General features: G+C 36.9%; 1 protein-coding gene across 3 annotated transcripts in view; it reads left to right on the forward strand.

The window, feature by feature from the left end:
- The window catches only part of PRKCA (protein kinase C alpha), a 553,531-nt gene extending 538,643 nt beyond the window's left edge, over window positions 1-14,888 (forward strand). For 2 of the 3 annotated variants that reach the window (XM_044674183.1, XM_044674182.1), the window contains 3 exons: window positions 1,395-1,502; window positions 3,251-3,391; window positions 13,446-14,888. In XM_044674183.1, the coding sequence (XP_044530118.1) occupies window positions 1,395-1,502; window positions 3,251-3,391; window positions 13,446-13,610 (414 nt within the window). In that variant the 3' untranslated portion in view covers window positions 13,611-14,888. Of the gene's footprint in view, window positions 1-1,394; window positions 1,503-3,250; window positions 3,392-9,418; window positions 9,467-13,445 lie in introns of all 3 variants that reach the window. The other variant, XM_044674181.1, reaches the window with a different exon arrangement.
- Window positions 14,889-18,388: the final 3,500 nt, after the last annotated feature.

Consider the following 18,388-nt stretch of genomic DNA (forward strand, 5'->3'; position numbering starts at 1 on the left):
GAAAAGGAGGGTATGTCCTTCAATTGGGGAATGGCTGAACAAACTGTTGTATATGCGGGTGATGGAATACTATTGTGCTAAAAGGAATAATAAACTGGAGGAGTTCCAGGCGAACTGGAGAGACCTCCAGGAACTGATGCAGAGCGAAAGGAGCAGAGCCAGAAGAACACTGTACACAGAGACTGATATACTGTGGTAAAATTGAATGTAATGGACCTATGTACCAGCAGCAATACAATGACCCAGGACAATTCCGAGGGATTTATGGTAAAGATGCTACCCACATTCAGAGGAAGGACTGCAGGAGAGGAAACATATAAGAAAAACAACTGCTTGAACGCATGGGTCGGGGTGGACATGATTGAGGGTGTGGACTCGAAACTACCACACCAATGCAACTACCAACAATTTGAAAATTGGTCTTGATCAAGGACACATGACAAAACTAGTGGAAATGTGCATTGGCCATGGGTTGGGGGAGTGCGGGGTGGGGGGGGGTGAAGGGGATAAGAGGAGCATGAATCATGTAACCATGTTAAAAATGTATATTAATAAATGTTAAAAAAAATTGTAATAGCAATTAATAGGAAAGATAAATGCACCTGTGGCCATCACTGCTTTCCTGGATCACTGGAGCACCCACCAGGGGGCGGTAGCGTCCACTTTGGGAATCACTTCTATAGACCAATTCTCAGAGTAATGTTTTTAAATACATAAAATTAAATGCATGTTGAAACTGGTTCTTCTGGAATTAAAGATTAGTCCCTGATCAAGTACACCTTTGCTTTTTCTTAACTTTTTTTCCCATTTGATGATGATGATGAGAACATAGTTATAACCATGAAAACTTCAGGGTTGGAAGAAGAGGACAGGGGCAATGGCAGGTCAATATTGGAGCCCTTTGGTAGCAGATGTAATCTTAAGATGTCCTGTAAATTAGACCATATAAGTGGCTATGTGTATCTCTTAGTATAATTGGGAGGTTTCTGACACTAAAATGAATTACCAAGGATAGAGAGGGTTCCTCTGTACTGTAATCTAAATTTTATCATAATTAGTTTGTTTGACATGTGATTACAAGATAAATGGATTAATTATATTCTATTTGCAAATCATTAAAAAGTATTAACCAAAAATGGTTTTCCCTGCAGATTGTTTTTGGTTGCCTGGGGCAAGATAATTAAAGAGATAAAGGGGAAAAAAATCTGTACTACCATCAATCTAATTAAAGATAATCAAATAAACCCTTAAGCTAACTAGAGGTAACTTTGAAGCTTGTGATGTGAATGGAAGCACACTGTGCTCTTCCCCAGCCAAAGGAGCCATTTGTTAGCAATGTTATTAAATTAATCATTCTAAATTCTTTCAAATCTTTACTGCTTTTTGTTGAATAGCCTCCATTTGATGGTGAAGATGAGGATGAACTCTTCCAGTCAATAATGGAACACAATGTTTCCTACCCAAAATCATTGTCCAAAGAGGCTGTTTCTATCTGCAAAGGAGTAAGTAGATCTTGATTACTTAGCTGTTGCTTATTATGATCTTGACCCAAAGGAGTTGAGTGAATTGAATTATTTTAACTCAACCCAACACTTGTGTACCGATGGATTCATACCTCTCCTCTATCACTGCCCTGAATTAGAACCAAGAGTGTTGGAAGCTCAAATGATATAATGGATACAAGGTACTTTGCAAACCTCAGCGTGCTATATAATTACCAGTTATTATTATTATAAGTCTCTAGATATATAAGCTAAGCCTATACACACACAAACACACTCACACACATACATTTTCTAAAGCATCTTCTACACTGCAGAACTGAAGCAATGTTTATAGAGTAATATGTGGGTATCCTGGTAAATGTTTAATAACTGGGTTCTCTGTGTTTAAAAAAGTATGCACACATTTTTTTAAAACCCTTAACTTCTGTGTATTGGCTCCTACGTGGAAGAGTGGTAAGGGTGGGCAGTGGGGTCAAGTGACTTGCCCAGGGTCACACAGCTGGGAAGTGTCTGAGGCCAGATTTGAACCTAGGACCTCCCGTCTCTAGGCCTGGCTCTCAATCCAGTGAGCTACCCAGCTGCCCCTGCACACATTTTTTAAAGCTTAATCTGTAATAGTAACACTTTCTGGACAATCAATACACCCATAATTGAAACCCTGATTTGTTATAACTGCTTATTTCCAAAGTGTAAATGCTCATTCTGAAAACTTAAGTCATTCTTACAATCCCATTAAAGTTGGCTGCAACACATCCTTGATTAAAATCCTGTGAAATCAACTCACTGTTGCCACTTGGTTAGTTTGGTTCATTTATTGATTCAACTTCAGCAATATTTCCTCATATGAGCTTCCTTGTGTAAATTTACAAGTTCATATAAGCTTACAGAGGAATGAGAAATACAAATCACAATTAATGGGATGGAATAGGTCCTTTTTGGGAAACTCTAGATATGTTCATTCATTCATTCATTCATCCAAAACCATGTTCAAGGTGCCTTTGGTGCCAGACTCTGTAAGCAATACAGAGAGACACAGATGCAATAGCTGCCAAACTCTTACCTTCTTGACAGTGAGAACTGGGTGTTATTCAACTTTTTAACCCCATTGCTACCTAATACAGTGTCTTGCACATAACAGACACTCAGTAAATATGGGCAATTGAATTGAATTAGTAGTGACCCCTGCCATCAACAAGTTTATAATCTAGTGTTATATCAAAAGTTCACAGTGAAATGGATTAACTGAAGTATTCTCTGCAATATATTTTTACACATTATCATACAGTTCTGGAGGTTTGATCCAGTTGATCGATACACACATGAAAATACATACCCACCCCACAGACATTTGTACAAATTGCTTAGAGAATGATAGTACTTTGAAAAAATAAACTCTAGTTAAACATTGGTATAACACATGTTGGCTAGGATAGCCAAGGATATGGTGTCAGGGAGCAAGGTCTCAGTGAGTGCCAGAAGAGGGAGAGAACATGAAAGGAAGAAGTTGAAAATAAAAGGAAGCTTGATAACAATTGGTTTTACAGACAAATGACCATTTAAATCCATCCCTATACTACTCAGTACCACTTATCCTTGACTATCATTATGAAAATTATGATGAAAAGACCATTTAAGTATAAACTCATTTATTTGGTTAATTTGGGGAAATTAGAGAATGGAATAAAGAAAAGATAGCTCATCTACTGGAATACCACTTTTATCTTTCACTGTTTTTCACTGTCTAGCTAATGACCAAGCATCCTGCAAAACGTCTGGGCTGTGGGTCTGAGGGAGAAAGAGACATCAGAGAACATGCATTTTTCAGAAGAATTGACTGGGAAAAACTGGAAAACAGAGAAATCCAACCACCCTTCAAGCCTAAAGTGGTAAGTAAATGGGGGGAAAAAGCCCTATTTCTCTGAGAATACAGATATGGTCATATTTCCCTGGACAGAAGAAAATGATGACTTAGCAGCCCCAGAACACAAAGGATGACTAACTTTCCACTCTTCCATATTTCCTACTGAAGGCTCACCTACTTTTATTATGTAGTTTCATGTAATCAAAAATGCTGTTCATGTCAGGATAGAAAAACTGATCTGGCTGCAAATATTGGTTTGTAGCCCTATAGTCCCTACATAGAATGGCATGAATTGACTAAGGATCAAGATTGTTTTAAGAATAGATTTAATTTCTATAATCTCATAACATGAGATTTATTCCCTTGGCTTGCTCATTCCTTGGTTCTAAAAGCACTATTTCTGAAACCTTTTTAATATGTACATTATGATCATTAAAAAGTAGTATTTATTGACAAGTAGTATTTTCATTGGTGCCCATACTCTGAATAAATCACCAAGTTTATTGTAACCATATCATAATTTCTTCATATCTTACTGTCTCATTCATTTCTGTACATCAGCTAGACCTCTAGACTTAACCCCTTAACATCTTAATTTAATCGGTTTTGTGTGTTTGGTGGAATTCAGTAATTCCATTACTACTAGTTTCCTGATCATTAACCAGCCATATTGGCTTTTGAAGTTTCTTTTATTTAACAGTCTTTTTATTTTCATCAAGAGAGCTTTTGCAAAACATATGGAAACATCTTTAGTTCTTTCTTCATCATCAATATCTATAGTATAGCAGCCAGCACTTAAATGTTATCACTGAAGGTTCATAATCAAAAAATATTCCACTCAAAATGGAGACTTAATTTCCAGTATAGGTTGGGCTAGATGGTTGCTGAGGTAAGTTCCAACTCTTAAATTCTATGAGAAATGAGAGCCTGTATTCCATGGGCCATTATTAAAGAAACCCATGGGGGAGTTTGACCCAAGTGTTGGTTGAGCTAATTTTTCATAAGGCAACTACTATTGTCAACCAAAGAAAAGGTTCCTCACACCAAACAGTTTCTCATTCAATTGTCTGAGATGTCAGACTCTTGTTAGAGGCAAAGTAGGAACTTTATCATCAAACATATGCTTGTGCTTCACCTCCTACAGGAAGAAAACTGGTACCTAAGTCTAATGTTATTTTTTCAGGCTGTTCTTAGCACAAAGTGGACAAAAGACAATATCAGTCTAGCCTATTGACTTCTTCCTGAACCTTTATGTTAAAATCAGCACCTATTCATCTTCCTTCTCCCTTTCATGCTAGTAACTCAGACAATACAGAACACTGACCAGGGATTTGTCTTGTGAACCTGGGTCTCCAAACTATAAAGCCCAGAAACCTGGACTGAGCAAAGGCAGAATGTATAGGGAGTGATGAATTGTGTCCTGACTACCTTAGGCAGAATTTCAATTTGTTTTTCTTTGTTGTTTCATGTTTCTGCCCAACTATTTTGAAAAAGAAAATGCAAGTTCATCTAGTCAAAAACTCTAACTTCTTTAATGAATTAATAGGAAAACAAATATTGAAACTGCTTCCAAAGTTAATATGAAATGTAAATATTCTATACTTTCTAGAACATGTGAGTTCCTGCAAAGTTGTCTTATTTTCTCACCAACTTCCACCTAAAATTGCAAATAAATTCTGTTTATTCACATGATTTCCCACTTTTCTGGTAGTTATTTTAACATTGAAATGAAATTCAGGAAAAGATTATGATATGTTGTTATTTCTTGAGGGGCCACTATTAGAAACAACCCCTTCCCATGACCTCCCCAACCTCACCCTAGTTATGGTAGGAAAGAAAAGTGACTCAATGGATAGAATCTAGATCTGGAGTCAGAAAGACAAGTTTGAATCCAGACTCAGACATTTACTACCTCTGTGACCCTGGACAAGGCATTTGAACCTCTAGTTGTCTCAGTTTTCTCATTTATAAAATGGGAGTGATAATAGCACCTACTTCCCAACGTATTGTGGGTATGACTATAATATCTATAAAGTACTGTGTAAACTTGATAGCCCTATGGAAATGCTAGCTGTAATTATTTTATCAATTTGTCTAATCTTGAAAGTTACTTCATTTTCTTAAAATTCAAGCTTTATATCATGTTTCATTTTAAAAATAAATAAAAGCCTTGATGTCTCATTATGGCATCAGGGTGATACTGAGTTTCCAAAGGTTATGATGGTTCTGGTGGTTCCTACTACACTGCCAGACTGTCAGTGATGTCTGAGTAACAGCCATCAGATGACAAAATGTTTTTAGCCATAGAATCTCATGAAACTATTTATTAAGATGGGTAAAGATTTGGCTCCTAGGCAAGGGAGAGAATACCTACACTAACAAACAAAATCTCAGATGTTTACAATACTGAAATAAGTTTTTGTTATTATCACTCAAATAGTTAAAAAAATAAACAAGATTGTATTGAGTGAAGTGAATTTTAAAACGATGAAGTGCATTTAAAATGAAAAGAAAAAAGTTAAGGAGTATGATCCATGGGCTATATAGGGTATCACACACTATGTGGGAAAAAAAAATCTAGCCCTGGGACAATCCACAGTCAGCTTCCCTGAGCATTAGTTTAGCTTATGAAAACATGTACAAGAGTTTATTTATTTTCATCCTTGGAACTTTTATCTTTTACCACATTCTGACTTTTTCTGATCACTGAACCATAACTTGTCATACCTTCTGAGACTCCTGGACTTTTCTAAGTTCCTTAATTTTAAACATCTGCTACATCTGAACCCTAATTACTTGCTCTCCTCCATTTCTGCTGTCTTAGCTTATTAGCACTCTTTCCAGCACTACCTTTCTTCTTTCCATCCTACCCCTGCCTCCATAAACTACAGACCAGAACAATGTATTTTCTAGAGTTTATTTACAAGGAAAAAATCATGTCTAACTTCAGAAATACTACACCACACTTTGATACTTATACATATACATAAAAGTAATTTATCCAGACTCAGCTTGAAGAACACATAAGCTTTCTAGCTTAAAGTTTCTCAGAACTGGCATAGTCCTTTATCTTTAGTCATCTTCCTTATGGCCTGAAGGAGAATGATATCTTCATCCTCAGAGTGCCCTCCTGATAACATAGCAAGTTTGTGATATCCTGTCCATATCACTTAACTAATTTATCTCCCTTTCCCCCAAGTTAGAGGGTGGAAGAGGGAATTGAAGGAATAATCAAAGATTATCTCAACCTGCTAAAATTCAGAATAATTCCACCATACACCATACAGATAGTAAATGTTTTTTTTAAACCCTTAACTTCTGTGTATTGACTTTTAGGTGGAAGAGTGTTAAGGGTAGGCAATGGGGGTCAAGTGACTTGCCCAGGGTCACACAGCTGGGAAGTGTCTGAGGCTGGATTTGAACCTAGGACCTCTCATCTCTAGGCCTGGCTCTCAATCCACTGAGCTACCCAGCTGCCCCCAGATAGTCAATGTTTGAGTCTGGATTCAAATTTGTTTTATCTGAATTGGATTTTCCATTCCACTTAAAACTCTTAAAAGTAAACTATAGTTCTCAGAATATAACAGTTAAAATGAATTTCTTATTGTATTTCCTGGAGTTTGAAAGATTCAAAGTTATCTGAGTTAACAGTGTGCTCTTTTAAATACCAACTTGGGCCATTAAATGTGTTTCAAATTCTTATGAAGCACCTAATTTTGAAGAGAAGAATTTCTGGGTTTTTTAAGTAGGTCAAGATTGTTAGGTCTTCGGTCTGTAGGACAGAAATAATCAAGGGAAGTGGGAACTACTTGCATTAAACTAGGGTTGTTGTGAAGAAAAACAGGTTCATCTTTGTAAAGCACTTTGCAAACTTTAAAGTATTATTGTGCCATAGCATGGAGGTAAATATGAAGGGAGAGAGAGAGAGAGAGAGAGAGAGAGAGAGAGAGAGAGAGACAGAGACAGAGAGACAGAGAGAGAGAGAGAAAGAAAGAGAGAGAGAGAGAAAAGAAATGAAGAAGATACAGTTTTGGTGGGTAGATACCAAGTTTTTTTACTTTTGATTATAAATGATAACTTTTTTATTATAAATTATAATGGTGATATAAGTAGGTCGGTAACGTAGTGATAAAGTGTGAGACAGGAAGTCACATAGTCACTCATATGAGTTCAAATTCAGCCTTTGACACTTACCAGGTATTTTATCTTGGATAAATCAGTTAGCCTCAGTTTTCTCATCTATAAGATAGAGATAACAATAGTACCTGCCTTCTAGGGTTGTTGTGAAGATAAAACAGGTTCATCTTTGTAAAGCACTTTGCAAACTTTTAAGTATTATATAAATGCTAGTGGTGATGATGGTGGTAATGGTGGTGGTAGTAGTGATAGGAGTAGTGGTATGAATTCTGAAAGGTGATTTATACTGACAACACTGACTGGAAATCCTAAAAGTCTAATGTGTCAGAATGAGCCAGGACTCAATTTAGAGATCATCTTATATTTGAATAATAATGACAGTGATAAAATGGATCAAGAATGTATTTACATACTACAAGAAAGAATTTACATACTGTTTTACAATTCCCAAAGCACTTTTCCTTACAATAGCTCTGAGGTTATCTAGTTCAAGTACTATAATCCCCATTTTCAAAAAATAATAATGTTAGTTCATTTACATAGAGCAATTTAAAAGGTATTTTCTTTATAACAGCATTGTTGAATTAAGTACCCAAATTGTTCAGTCTCATAGAAAGTAAAAGTTGGAGCTGGGACTCAAGAATTGGTCTGACATTATGGAACTTTGTCACATTCAAGTAGTTTTATAATCCGTTGAAGTCAGTTCCTTATATATTTTTCTATATGTGAATGATACTGTGGAAATGTTCTTTTTTTTTAATAATAAATATAAAGACATAGCATTTGTGTTATAGTAGAAAGCTGGCCAGGAAGACCTTCATTCAAATTGCACCTCTGATATATAACAGATTATATGATACTGGGCAAGTCACTTTACCTCTCAGACTTTAAGTTGCCAAGAAAGTACCACTCTATATTGATAAGAAGAATTTCCTCATCTAGGAGTTCACTGTGGCAATAAAATCATAGTTCAATCTCTATTTCTATACTTGCTTGCATCAGAGTTCCCAAGGAGTGAGCAGCTATATAAGCCTGTGAGTTGCCAAATTCAGTTCATTGCATTACCACTCTTTCTCATGATAGCTATTATTACAAGTCCATCTAGGAAAGGGAGCCTAATATTCTCCAAAACTTTTAAAATGCAAAGAAGTAAAAAAGTATGAAATATAAAGAAGGAGCCTATGCTTCTGCTTCACATTACTAAGTTTAACCAGTCAATAAGCATTCATTAAGCATCTGCTATGCACCAAGCACTATAGCAAACATTCCTGTCCTCAAGAAGTCCAGTCTATTGTCACAAGTGAGAAGACTGAGTCTTTACACCCAAATGGACATGTGGCTCTCAGAGCCATAAAGACTGAGTTTTCATAGCATGTAGTTTCAAGCCCTGTGCCTATAGGAAAGCTTATAAATAAAAATTGTTTCCAGAATAGACTTTCTATTTAATGGAATAGCTCGTCAATGCTCCATGTTGGCAAAGTAAAAGAAGATTGTTAGGCTGCTTTTGTTGTTTTAAAATCTGTGGAAACCTATTTCCAAACAGTGCATTCTGTAGAATCTTTAATACAAATGACTTTCATATAGTGCTTTTAAACTTTGCAAAGCACTTTACACACCTTATCCCAATTGAACCCTATGACAACCCTACAAAATACATATTCTAGGTATTATTACTGCAGGAATACTGAGGAAATGGAAGCCGTAAATGGTTAAAGTGCATTGACCATCATCTCACAGCTAGTAAATGTCAGAGGCAGGATTAGGACCTAGGTCTTCTTGATTCCAAGTCCATTACTTTATCCACAGGGAGATTTTTGTAAGTGGTGGTTATGCCAGTCCAGTTTAGTTCTTAATCTCTACAGTTGATAGATGACCCTTCTCCAAATATTCTACTGTGTCCATTCTTGTTTCCCAGAAATTCTGTACCAAAATGCACTGGCTTCATTGGGCTTCAAAGTCTTCGGTGAGCACATTTTCAGAACCATGGGTGAATAAATCAGCAAACTAACGTCTCCCTTTTAACATTTGTCATGTGTTTCTGCTTGTGTTGGTAATGAAACAACAGAGTGCTGTTGACACTGTCTCCCCCGAGAATGCTGATCTTCTGAGATGAAGAGGTGGGGGGAGAAGTACAACTCAATGCCCGAAAGACCCTGCTTAGTAGTTCAGAAGTGTTGTTATTCTATCCCAGAAAAACAAAGCCATATGTATGCTAGCTTAAATTAGGGAGCCAGTCAGGTAAACTGAAGTGAGTCTAGATAGCTTTGTGTCTGTCCTTAAGCTTTCATATCAAAGAACTATCCACAATAATGGCACATATACTAATGTGTCTACCTAGTATAAGATTCCAAATGCTAGTCAGCCAAAGAACAGAGAAATAAACCAAGACAAGTTCCTAGGATGTCAAGTAATTGAAACTTTGTACCTAAAATAAGTGGGTCATCTTTTTGCAAATGCTGCCACAGAATAAGCTGGGTCAAATAACACAAAAGGCTCTTCTCTGCCTTTTCTAGTTCTTGTTTGTAGTCAACCTGAAATAACTTTTTCCTCTTGTTTTTTTTCTCAGTGCCCTTCCTGTTCTTTTCTGTGGTTATTTTTCTTTATGGTAGTGTTTTCAAGTTGCTTTTATTCACCCTATATTCCCATATCATTGTGAGGTAAGATGTGTCTCCAAGTAAGAGATATTAAGAATAGAGACCTGAATCCAGAAAGAAACATGTATTGTTTCTTCCCAGTGACCTCTCAAGTAGAGGTCATATTGGATCCCTCCATAAAAGGAACGCTAGTGTCAGAAGGTGATATCATACCCCAACCTCCCTAAGAAGACTTTGGATCTAAATAAATAGGTATTATATATGAAATTTTGCTGAAATACACTGAATTTAGTTAAATTTAATTCAATAAATATTAATTCAGTGCAAGTCACCCAATTTAAGTCATATTAATGACCCTGTTGTTAGACTAGCCTTACTGATTCTCACTTGTATTTCATTAATTAGGTTATAGCCAATAGATGGGAGCCTTCAGAGAACCATTTACAAACTCCAGCACTAAGGAATTGCTAAAGCAAGGGAAACACATTCCCCTTTGTTTTTTGTGGGGGTTTTGGTCTGTACCTTGGATTTCATCTTTGGGGAATTTTTCTCTGTTTATGCAGATCAGCAATTCTTCTGTAACTCAGAATTTAAGAGAGTTGTTGCCTGGGGTCCTGAGAGGCTATATGACTTGTCCATTGTCAATAGGCAGCATGTGCCAAAGAAAGGCATTCAACCCACATCTTCGAGTCTACAAGGCCAGCATTCTATCCACAACGTATGCATCAGAAAATGATCCATTCATAAGGCAAATATTTTCAGACTCACAGAGAGCAATACCATGGCTCCTTGACAACCTTCCCTTGACCACAGGAAAAACTAGGTGAAAAGTAATCATAAAAAAGCATGGAAGGCCAAGACAGCCATATTTAGGGCCCAGTTTGTTTTCAATCTCTCTGTTCCATTCTGCTGTGTAATGCTAGATAGTGGACAACATTTGTATAGTGCATGACAACAGAAACACCGTTTACACATCCGCGGATGAGGAGATGTGTGGTGGGCCTTGGAGGCACTTAGAATGCATATATGATACAGGAAGCCTTTGCTTGGGCTGTCATTTGCTACCCTGATTTAAAGGAGTGCCAGCTGTTTCTTTTCATGTGTGTGCTGATGGATTGCCTAAGCTGTGACATTGCTGTCTCAGAAGCTTGAGCTAGCTAGCTGCCATGGACAGATGCACATAAATAACTCTTGTATAAGGTTTGTACGTATTCCCTGAAGAACAAAGGTAAGAAACCCAGGGTCCATGCTGGTTTTATTTACAGTTTTTCAATATTTCTCCTTATTCACTCAGCTCAGACCATATTGGTCTCCAGGAGTGTTTAGAACACAAAATGATAGTTGCAGTCTAAGCTGGACCAGAAGTATAGGAAAAAGAGATAGAAAGTAGAGAAATTTTGCCATATTGCTAACAAAAACAACAAAAATTAAATGACTATATCAGTAGACAGAAGAAAAAGCTCTTTACAAAATACAACACCCATTTCTTTAAAAAAGAATATTGGAGGCAATGGGATAGGATAGGATCACTTCTGCACATAGAGGGATTTGCCTTGGCAAGGACACAGTGGATATAAATGTGTGCCGATTTGACAAAATAAGAAAAGCCATTGAAACATTTTTTAAAGTGCACTGAAGAGAACAAAAGGAAATGTTTATAAGGAAGCACAGACAAACTCTACTGTGTGTAATTTTATGCTCTATTTATTATAATACATGTCTTTATAAGCAAGTGATAAACTTAAAGATCAACCAGGTCAGAAATAAGCCTTGAAATTCAGTTGTGGAGCATTTCTAACCTAATCAAAAGTTAGTTTTTGTGCACTCATCTTTTGGAGTGTTTACTTAAAAAATTTTTGTTGAGGCAAATTAAGATATGGCTTTTGGCCATCTTGTGAGCATAAAGTGATTTGTGAATGGCATTATTCAGTGAGAAAGTGGGGGACCTATGAAATCTTGCCATTGACTAATACCAAAGAATCTGGAAACCTGGGAGGAGGAGGTGGTTCCAACCAGTTGGAATAGAACTTGGTCTTTTTTTCACTTCTTCTCTTCAGGGACTAACATGATTCTCTTTGGGCAAACACTGCTCCCTAATCCTGGTAAAAGTTAAGATCAAGATGAGGCCAATTGCTCCCTCTGAAATAGGACACCACAGTGGCTGGGTGAACATTACATAAGTTGTTGCAACAGATGAGTTTTGATCAATCAGGTATTGAAAAAGACCTTCCCAAAATACCCGCCTCCAGAGGGTTACAGCTGCTTTGGGGCTACCATCTTTGGCTCTGAGTTAGAGGTCTTTCTCATTTCCCAAAGAACTATATGTGCTTGAGATGGCTTACTCATGGAGGAAGATGTGAATGTCAGAAACCCTGCTGTGTTTGATCTTTGCTTTGAAATCTGTTAAGATTTTTGGAGGAAAAACACAACAGAAATACAGCCTACTAGAGTAAAATCTCTATCATCCTACAAATTGAAGGCAGAACTGAAAGTAATAGTTCACATCTCTAAGATCATTTCGGGGTGGAAGTAAATGTTTACCTCTCATTCTCTCGGCTCAGACCCATATTGGTCCCCAGTATCAGGTCTCCTGATTAACAGAATAAGATTTCCCAATTCAACCCAACTTCCTTAATTCATGTTGCCCCAGGTGGTCTTCAGCAAAAAGAGATGTGTCAATAATAAAGAGGATAGTGATTTAAACAAATCAATAAAGCACGGATCTATTTTTTTTTTCAAACAAAAACCAGCTTGGATCAGATCAGAAACACAAATTTCTAGAATCAACCAGTTGACCAAAAATAAGATAATTCACTGTTTGCTGTATTAATATTATTGCTAAGTATATAACATGATCTACACAAGGCAAAACAGATATTCAATCAGTAGGATTTAGAGTGGCTCGTCTCAATTTAGGACCTCTGTTTTCCTCTCTGATCTAAAACAAAATTCTCAAGTAAGCAATAGCTAATCTTCACTTCACCTGGGGTTGGTATGTTAGACTCTGTGAGTGATATCCCAAAAGGTTACTTTATTGCTGATGCTTCATCTCCCATAGTGCATTTCTCCCTGGTGTTTCTATCATGTTGTCCTTGGAAGCTTCTAAAGATAGAATATTATGTTGTATTTGTGTGTGTGTGTGTGTGTTTTCAAGGAAATACATTATTTCCTTATTGTTGCAAAGGACTTTAAATACCAGCAGCTCTGCAATTCCTCCCAAATCCTTCCTGCTTAACTATCCTAGTTTTGAAAGGGCATATTCTCCAATCTCAAATGTTCCCCTCCAAAAAAGATGTTTTCTATGTCTGTATTCTCCACTAACCTATCTCTTTTTCTCTTCTTTCACAGTGTGGCAAAGGAGCAGAAAACTTTGACAAATTCTTTACACGAGGACAGCCAGTGTTAACACCACCTGATCAACTGGTCATTGCTAACATAGATCAAGCCGATTTTGAAGGGTTCTCCTATGTCAATCCACAGTTTATCCACCCCATCTTGCAGAGTGCAGTATGAAACTGACCAACAGGAACAAATGCCCCAATTCCTTGGTCCCACCCACAGTGTTCCTTAATTCCTAAAATTTTAAGGTCTCAGTCTTGTTGCTTATTCCAGTTGGAGACCTGAAAATTGTAGGGTTAGAAATCTAAATGTGATCAACCATTTAGGATCTCACTTTCAACCAAGAAACATTGTCTTAGTGAAAGCTGATATAGTACCCAGTTTAATCTTTTAGGAGCCATAGCTGGTTGTATGCAAGCAAACAAATTCTTAACCCGTTTTTGGTATGTTTTGATATATTTTCTTTAACTTTCACCTGTCAATTTTCGTCAATAGAACTGCTCATTATAGAGTTCAGGTTAGAACACCCTCATTATCTGATCGGCTGAGGATTTCTTCAACTGAACAGCCTTTGGAATGGAAACACAGAGAGTAAAGAAACAAGCACTGGTTTGGGAACCAGGTATTCTCATGGTCTTTGCTAGTTGATTTTTTTTAGAAAATTACTAGAAAAGATCGAGGAGGAACAGGGGAGTACAGATGGTCACACAGTTGCAAGCTAAATGTTCCCAAACATTGGCTGTTCATAATCCAATCACAGCCCATCAGCTCTCAATTTTAAAAGACCAAAAAGAAAGAAAAGACAAAAAATATCAGACAAATGTTTCATGAATTCATCATATCATGTCTGACCAGTTTGATAACTAGTTTTAAATTGCATTTCTATTAAGAGGCCAAATATTTTAAGAACAATGCTAAGGTAGCATGTGAAATCATTTCAGATCAAAAATTAAAATTCCATATTTATGTTCATGTTAATCTCTGAGAGATTATCCTGAGATCCAGGGTGCCATTGTTAATTATGCCACTATTCAAGAGCATTGCTAGCCAATCTCACCAAACATGATATTTTGCTACTGACTTTATTAACTTAGTAACAAGCTGAGCTATAACCCTTTCCCCCTTTTGTACTTATTTATTTAATAGGCTGCAGTGTTGTTTATGAAAGTACTATGTACAATAACTTAATGAAGTATTGAACTAGAGAGTCCATCCCTAACATTGGGGAACTTTATCCCTTTGAGTTTCCTTAGAGAGAAAACAAAAAAAGACTTCATTTTCCATTTCCATTTCTCATTGAATCACTCACCTGAAGATGTAGAATCAGTTAGCCTGGTTTAAAATCACTTCCCCCAAACATTTAATTGCTAGAAGGGATTTACTATGTTTTGCATCTGCATCATGCAATGAATTTTGCATGTTTATAATAAATCTTAATAATCTTACTGTCAATATTTATCATATGCAATATAAGGAGAGTATTATAATTTTATAAGGCATACTTTGTGTTATATTTGTGAAGATTCTCATTTCTAAGCAATTTCCCCCTTCTTTAGATTCTAGCTTTATGTTTTGCTATCATGGTTCTTTTCTTTCTCAGTGCATCTCCTGCTGACTATCACTGGTATCGAGTATATTCATTTTTTTTATCATAGATCAGCTATCCAAAATGAATGGCTACTTTACATGATTTAGTTGGGCTTTTGTTCTATCTGTCTGCTTCTACCTACACACATACATCTCCCACAGAGAGAGATAGAAAGAGAGAGAAAGTGAGAGCACATTTTTTTTATTCTAGGCTGGAAGGTGTTATTTTTTTTGATGGCACACTTACCATAATGCAATCTTCTCCTTGTTGGCTCATGCACAATAATTCTTCTTAGAGTTAATGTGAAGTGATCATTTCCAGTACCATAATTTATGCCTACTCAGGCTCTCTCTCAGCACCTTGGACCTTGTTTGTGTGAGTGTCTTTTGGACAAAAGAAGAGTAGCAAAGGTTGCCTTCTTGGTAGGCATGGGAATGCCAGAAGCATGTTGTCTGCATTGCTGTATGTGAAACAAGCTGCTCTCTTTTCTCAGCACATACCATGCTGTCATGAGAACAATACTTGCCATTTGAGATTTAACATTGCATCAGTCCCAGTTATTAAAGGGGTCTCCCAATTGTGCCAAAAATACTCACTTCCAGAATGAAAGTTTCATTATGGCTACTGGTAGAAGAGTGCAAATGTAAGATATCATCAAAGGAATTTTAAAAGATGACTCAAAAATAGATGAGCTATAAGGTATTCACTGGCTCTTGCAGAAAGTTGCTAGATTTTCCACTAATCTCAATGTTTAGCTCCCAACCAAGCCTCTCCATTCCATTCTTTTAAGCCACAACCATACATACACACACACACACACACACACACACACACACACACAACATGTAACATTTTTTTAAAAAAGAGAGTTCTAGTCTAACATATGGCTTACTGAGAACTGTCTATGATGTACTGTACCCACACTTCTGGGCTCTACAGTTCCTAGCAGAGGTGAGAAAAAAATGAGGAGGGGGAAAAGGCAGAGCCCCCAGAAAGTAGTTATATGGCAGTTAGCTATGGTTCTCAGGCATTTGTGGCACCAAGACTTCAGAATTCAAAAGAGGCTATAGAGGATTTTCACTAGGATCCTGATATCCTATGTACCATCAAAGAGCAACTTTTCACAGAGTTAACTTAATTCAATCTTGCTTGAAGAGTCAAATTTTAGGGAGAAAGTGCTCACATTGGGCAACTGGACAGAGTGGTGGGGCATGCAAAAAATGTCTTCAGGCGTAATGAGGAGGGGAAGAAGAATAGCCTCCTCCATGTTTGCCTGCACCTATGCCACAGTTTCACAATCACGGGTCTAGGGTAAAATTTTATCAAAAGAATGAAAGAAGTGGAAGAGGAAGAGCTTAATATACAAACGCATAGAACTACCAATGGTTCCCAAGGCATGTCACAAGGACAGTTCCTAATTAAAGATCATCCTTTTTGGGAAACAGGTTTAGAATCATGTTTTGAAGGGCTATTTTGATTCCCATGTAGATTTCCCTATATAGATTTTCTCAGGAAACAAAGTTGGGCATCTCAGCCTCTTTGTATCCTTTTCTTAATCCTTGTAGAATTTAGATCATAAAAGGTCCTAGCCTTAAAGTGCATCCCCTTGCTCTGATTAAGGAGATTTTAGGCATAACAAATTTGTTGAGGATAATTTTTCAGTACAATGGTATAAAAGTCAATTGGGGCCAGATGACTGGTGATGGGGGCCGACATTAAAGAATTTGTAATGTATTGAGATCTTATGTGCTGAGGACTGATGTTAGGACCAGTCCTCTTTTAGAGAATAACTCCAGAAGGCAAAGAATTCTGTGGGCAGCTATTAAGAGAGCTCTAACTTACAGTATCTGTTTACAAAACTCTCTAGAATTGACCAATTGTGTGAATTATGTAAAATTATGTAAGTTATTAAAAAATTTTTAGAATCAGAACATTTCAGTTGAGCAGGTACTTGTGCAAAAGGTGATTCTTTAGAAGATGAATTTAATTCAGCAAACATTAAACCCCTACTATGTCCCAATAAAGTACAAAGACAAAAACAAGCTACCCTCTGCCTTCAGAGAGTTCACAATTAATGCCTCCTGGAAGGAGGAAAGGACTTCCCTCTGACAATAACTGGTAAAATAGTAGATTGTGGATCCCAGGAACTTACCAGTGGAAGTATCATATCCACCCAGTAGGCAGTAGGTGGATTATCATTATTTTTCTCTCAGAAACCAAATGCCTTAGGAATTATGACTTAATATGACTTAACACTATTTCTCCCAGACCCAATTGGATAGCTATAAACTTTTAGAGGTTTAATTCTGGGATCCTGGCATCCTTTCTCCTGACTTCTCTTCCCAAAAATCATTATGTGTTTGGATTGAGTAAAAATTACACAGCTGAGTCCTAGGTATTAGGGGCAGGTTCAACTCAAAAGAGAAGGTGAGAATTGATGCAAAAAAATTATTAAAAAAGAGCATAAATAAACCATTTAAAATGAAATTTTTTCTTAGTGCCTTTAGTCCTCAATCTCTGTGCAATACTTATTGCAAGATCTAACAAAATCTTTTAGATTGGACTATTTAAATTAGCCATTTAAAATCACAGTGTCATAATTGTTTAAGGCAACTTGAACTGAGATGGTTCAGAGAATCTGACAGAGTGATCAAATTCAGTTAGACTGCAAGATTATTTGTTGAATGCTAGCCCATTTAATTCTCAATGACAACAAAGGGGACTCCAGGAACCATCAGGGAACACCAACCCCAATAGGAAATGCTGTGACAAGACATGATTTAGGACTTAGAATGAAAATGACATATACAAATTCTAGAGTATACCAGGAGTCCAAAGGACAGAGACATCAGTGAGGGTAAAAGTGATCAGGAAAGGCTTTGCTGAGGTAAAATTTGAACTAAACCCTAATGGATTAGTATATTTATAATATGACATTTTAAAGAAGAAACTCCATCTATTTTCACCAAACATTAGCTGGCCTTTATCAGTGAAAATGTAAAATTTTAACAGAAAGCACTTTTTCCCTTACTTAACACCCTCCCCTTTTCTCCTCCCCTCCCCCGAATTTTTTTTTTTTTGACAGGGAAAAGATTCCTTTTTTTCCCTATAGGGGAAAATGTTTCACATGCTGTTAATCCTGTTTCTGTCATTCCTCTCCCTCATCTTTCTCATTTCAAACGACAGTTATTTCTCTTTGTGAAATAGCATCAGAGTTTCATTAGTAGAGTATAGATCAGACATCAGTGGGACCCTTTCCATTTTTGTCCCTCTTAGCCATGGCCTCCTGCAGAGCTGCACATAGCCCTGGGAGCTACACCCCGGTGGGAAAGTCCCAAATTCACCTAACCAGTCCTGCAAGTCT

This window comes from Gracilinanus agilis, chromosome 4 (genome assembly GCF_016433145.1).
Source record: "Gracilinanus agilis isolate LMUSP501 chromosome 4, AgileGrace, whole genome shotgun sequence".
NCBI lineage: Eukaryota > Metazoa > Chordata > Mammalia > Didelphimorphia > Didelphidae > Gracilinanus > Gracilinanus agilis.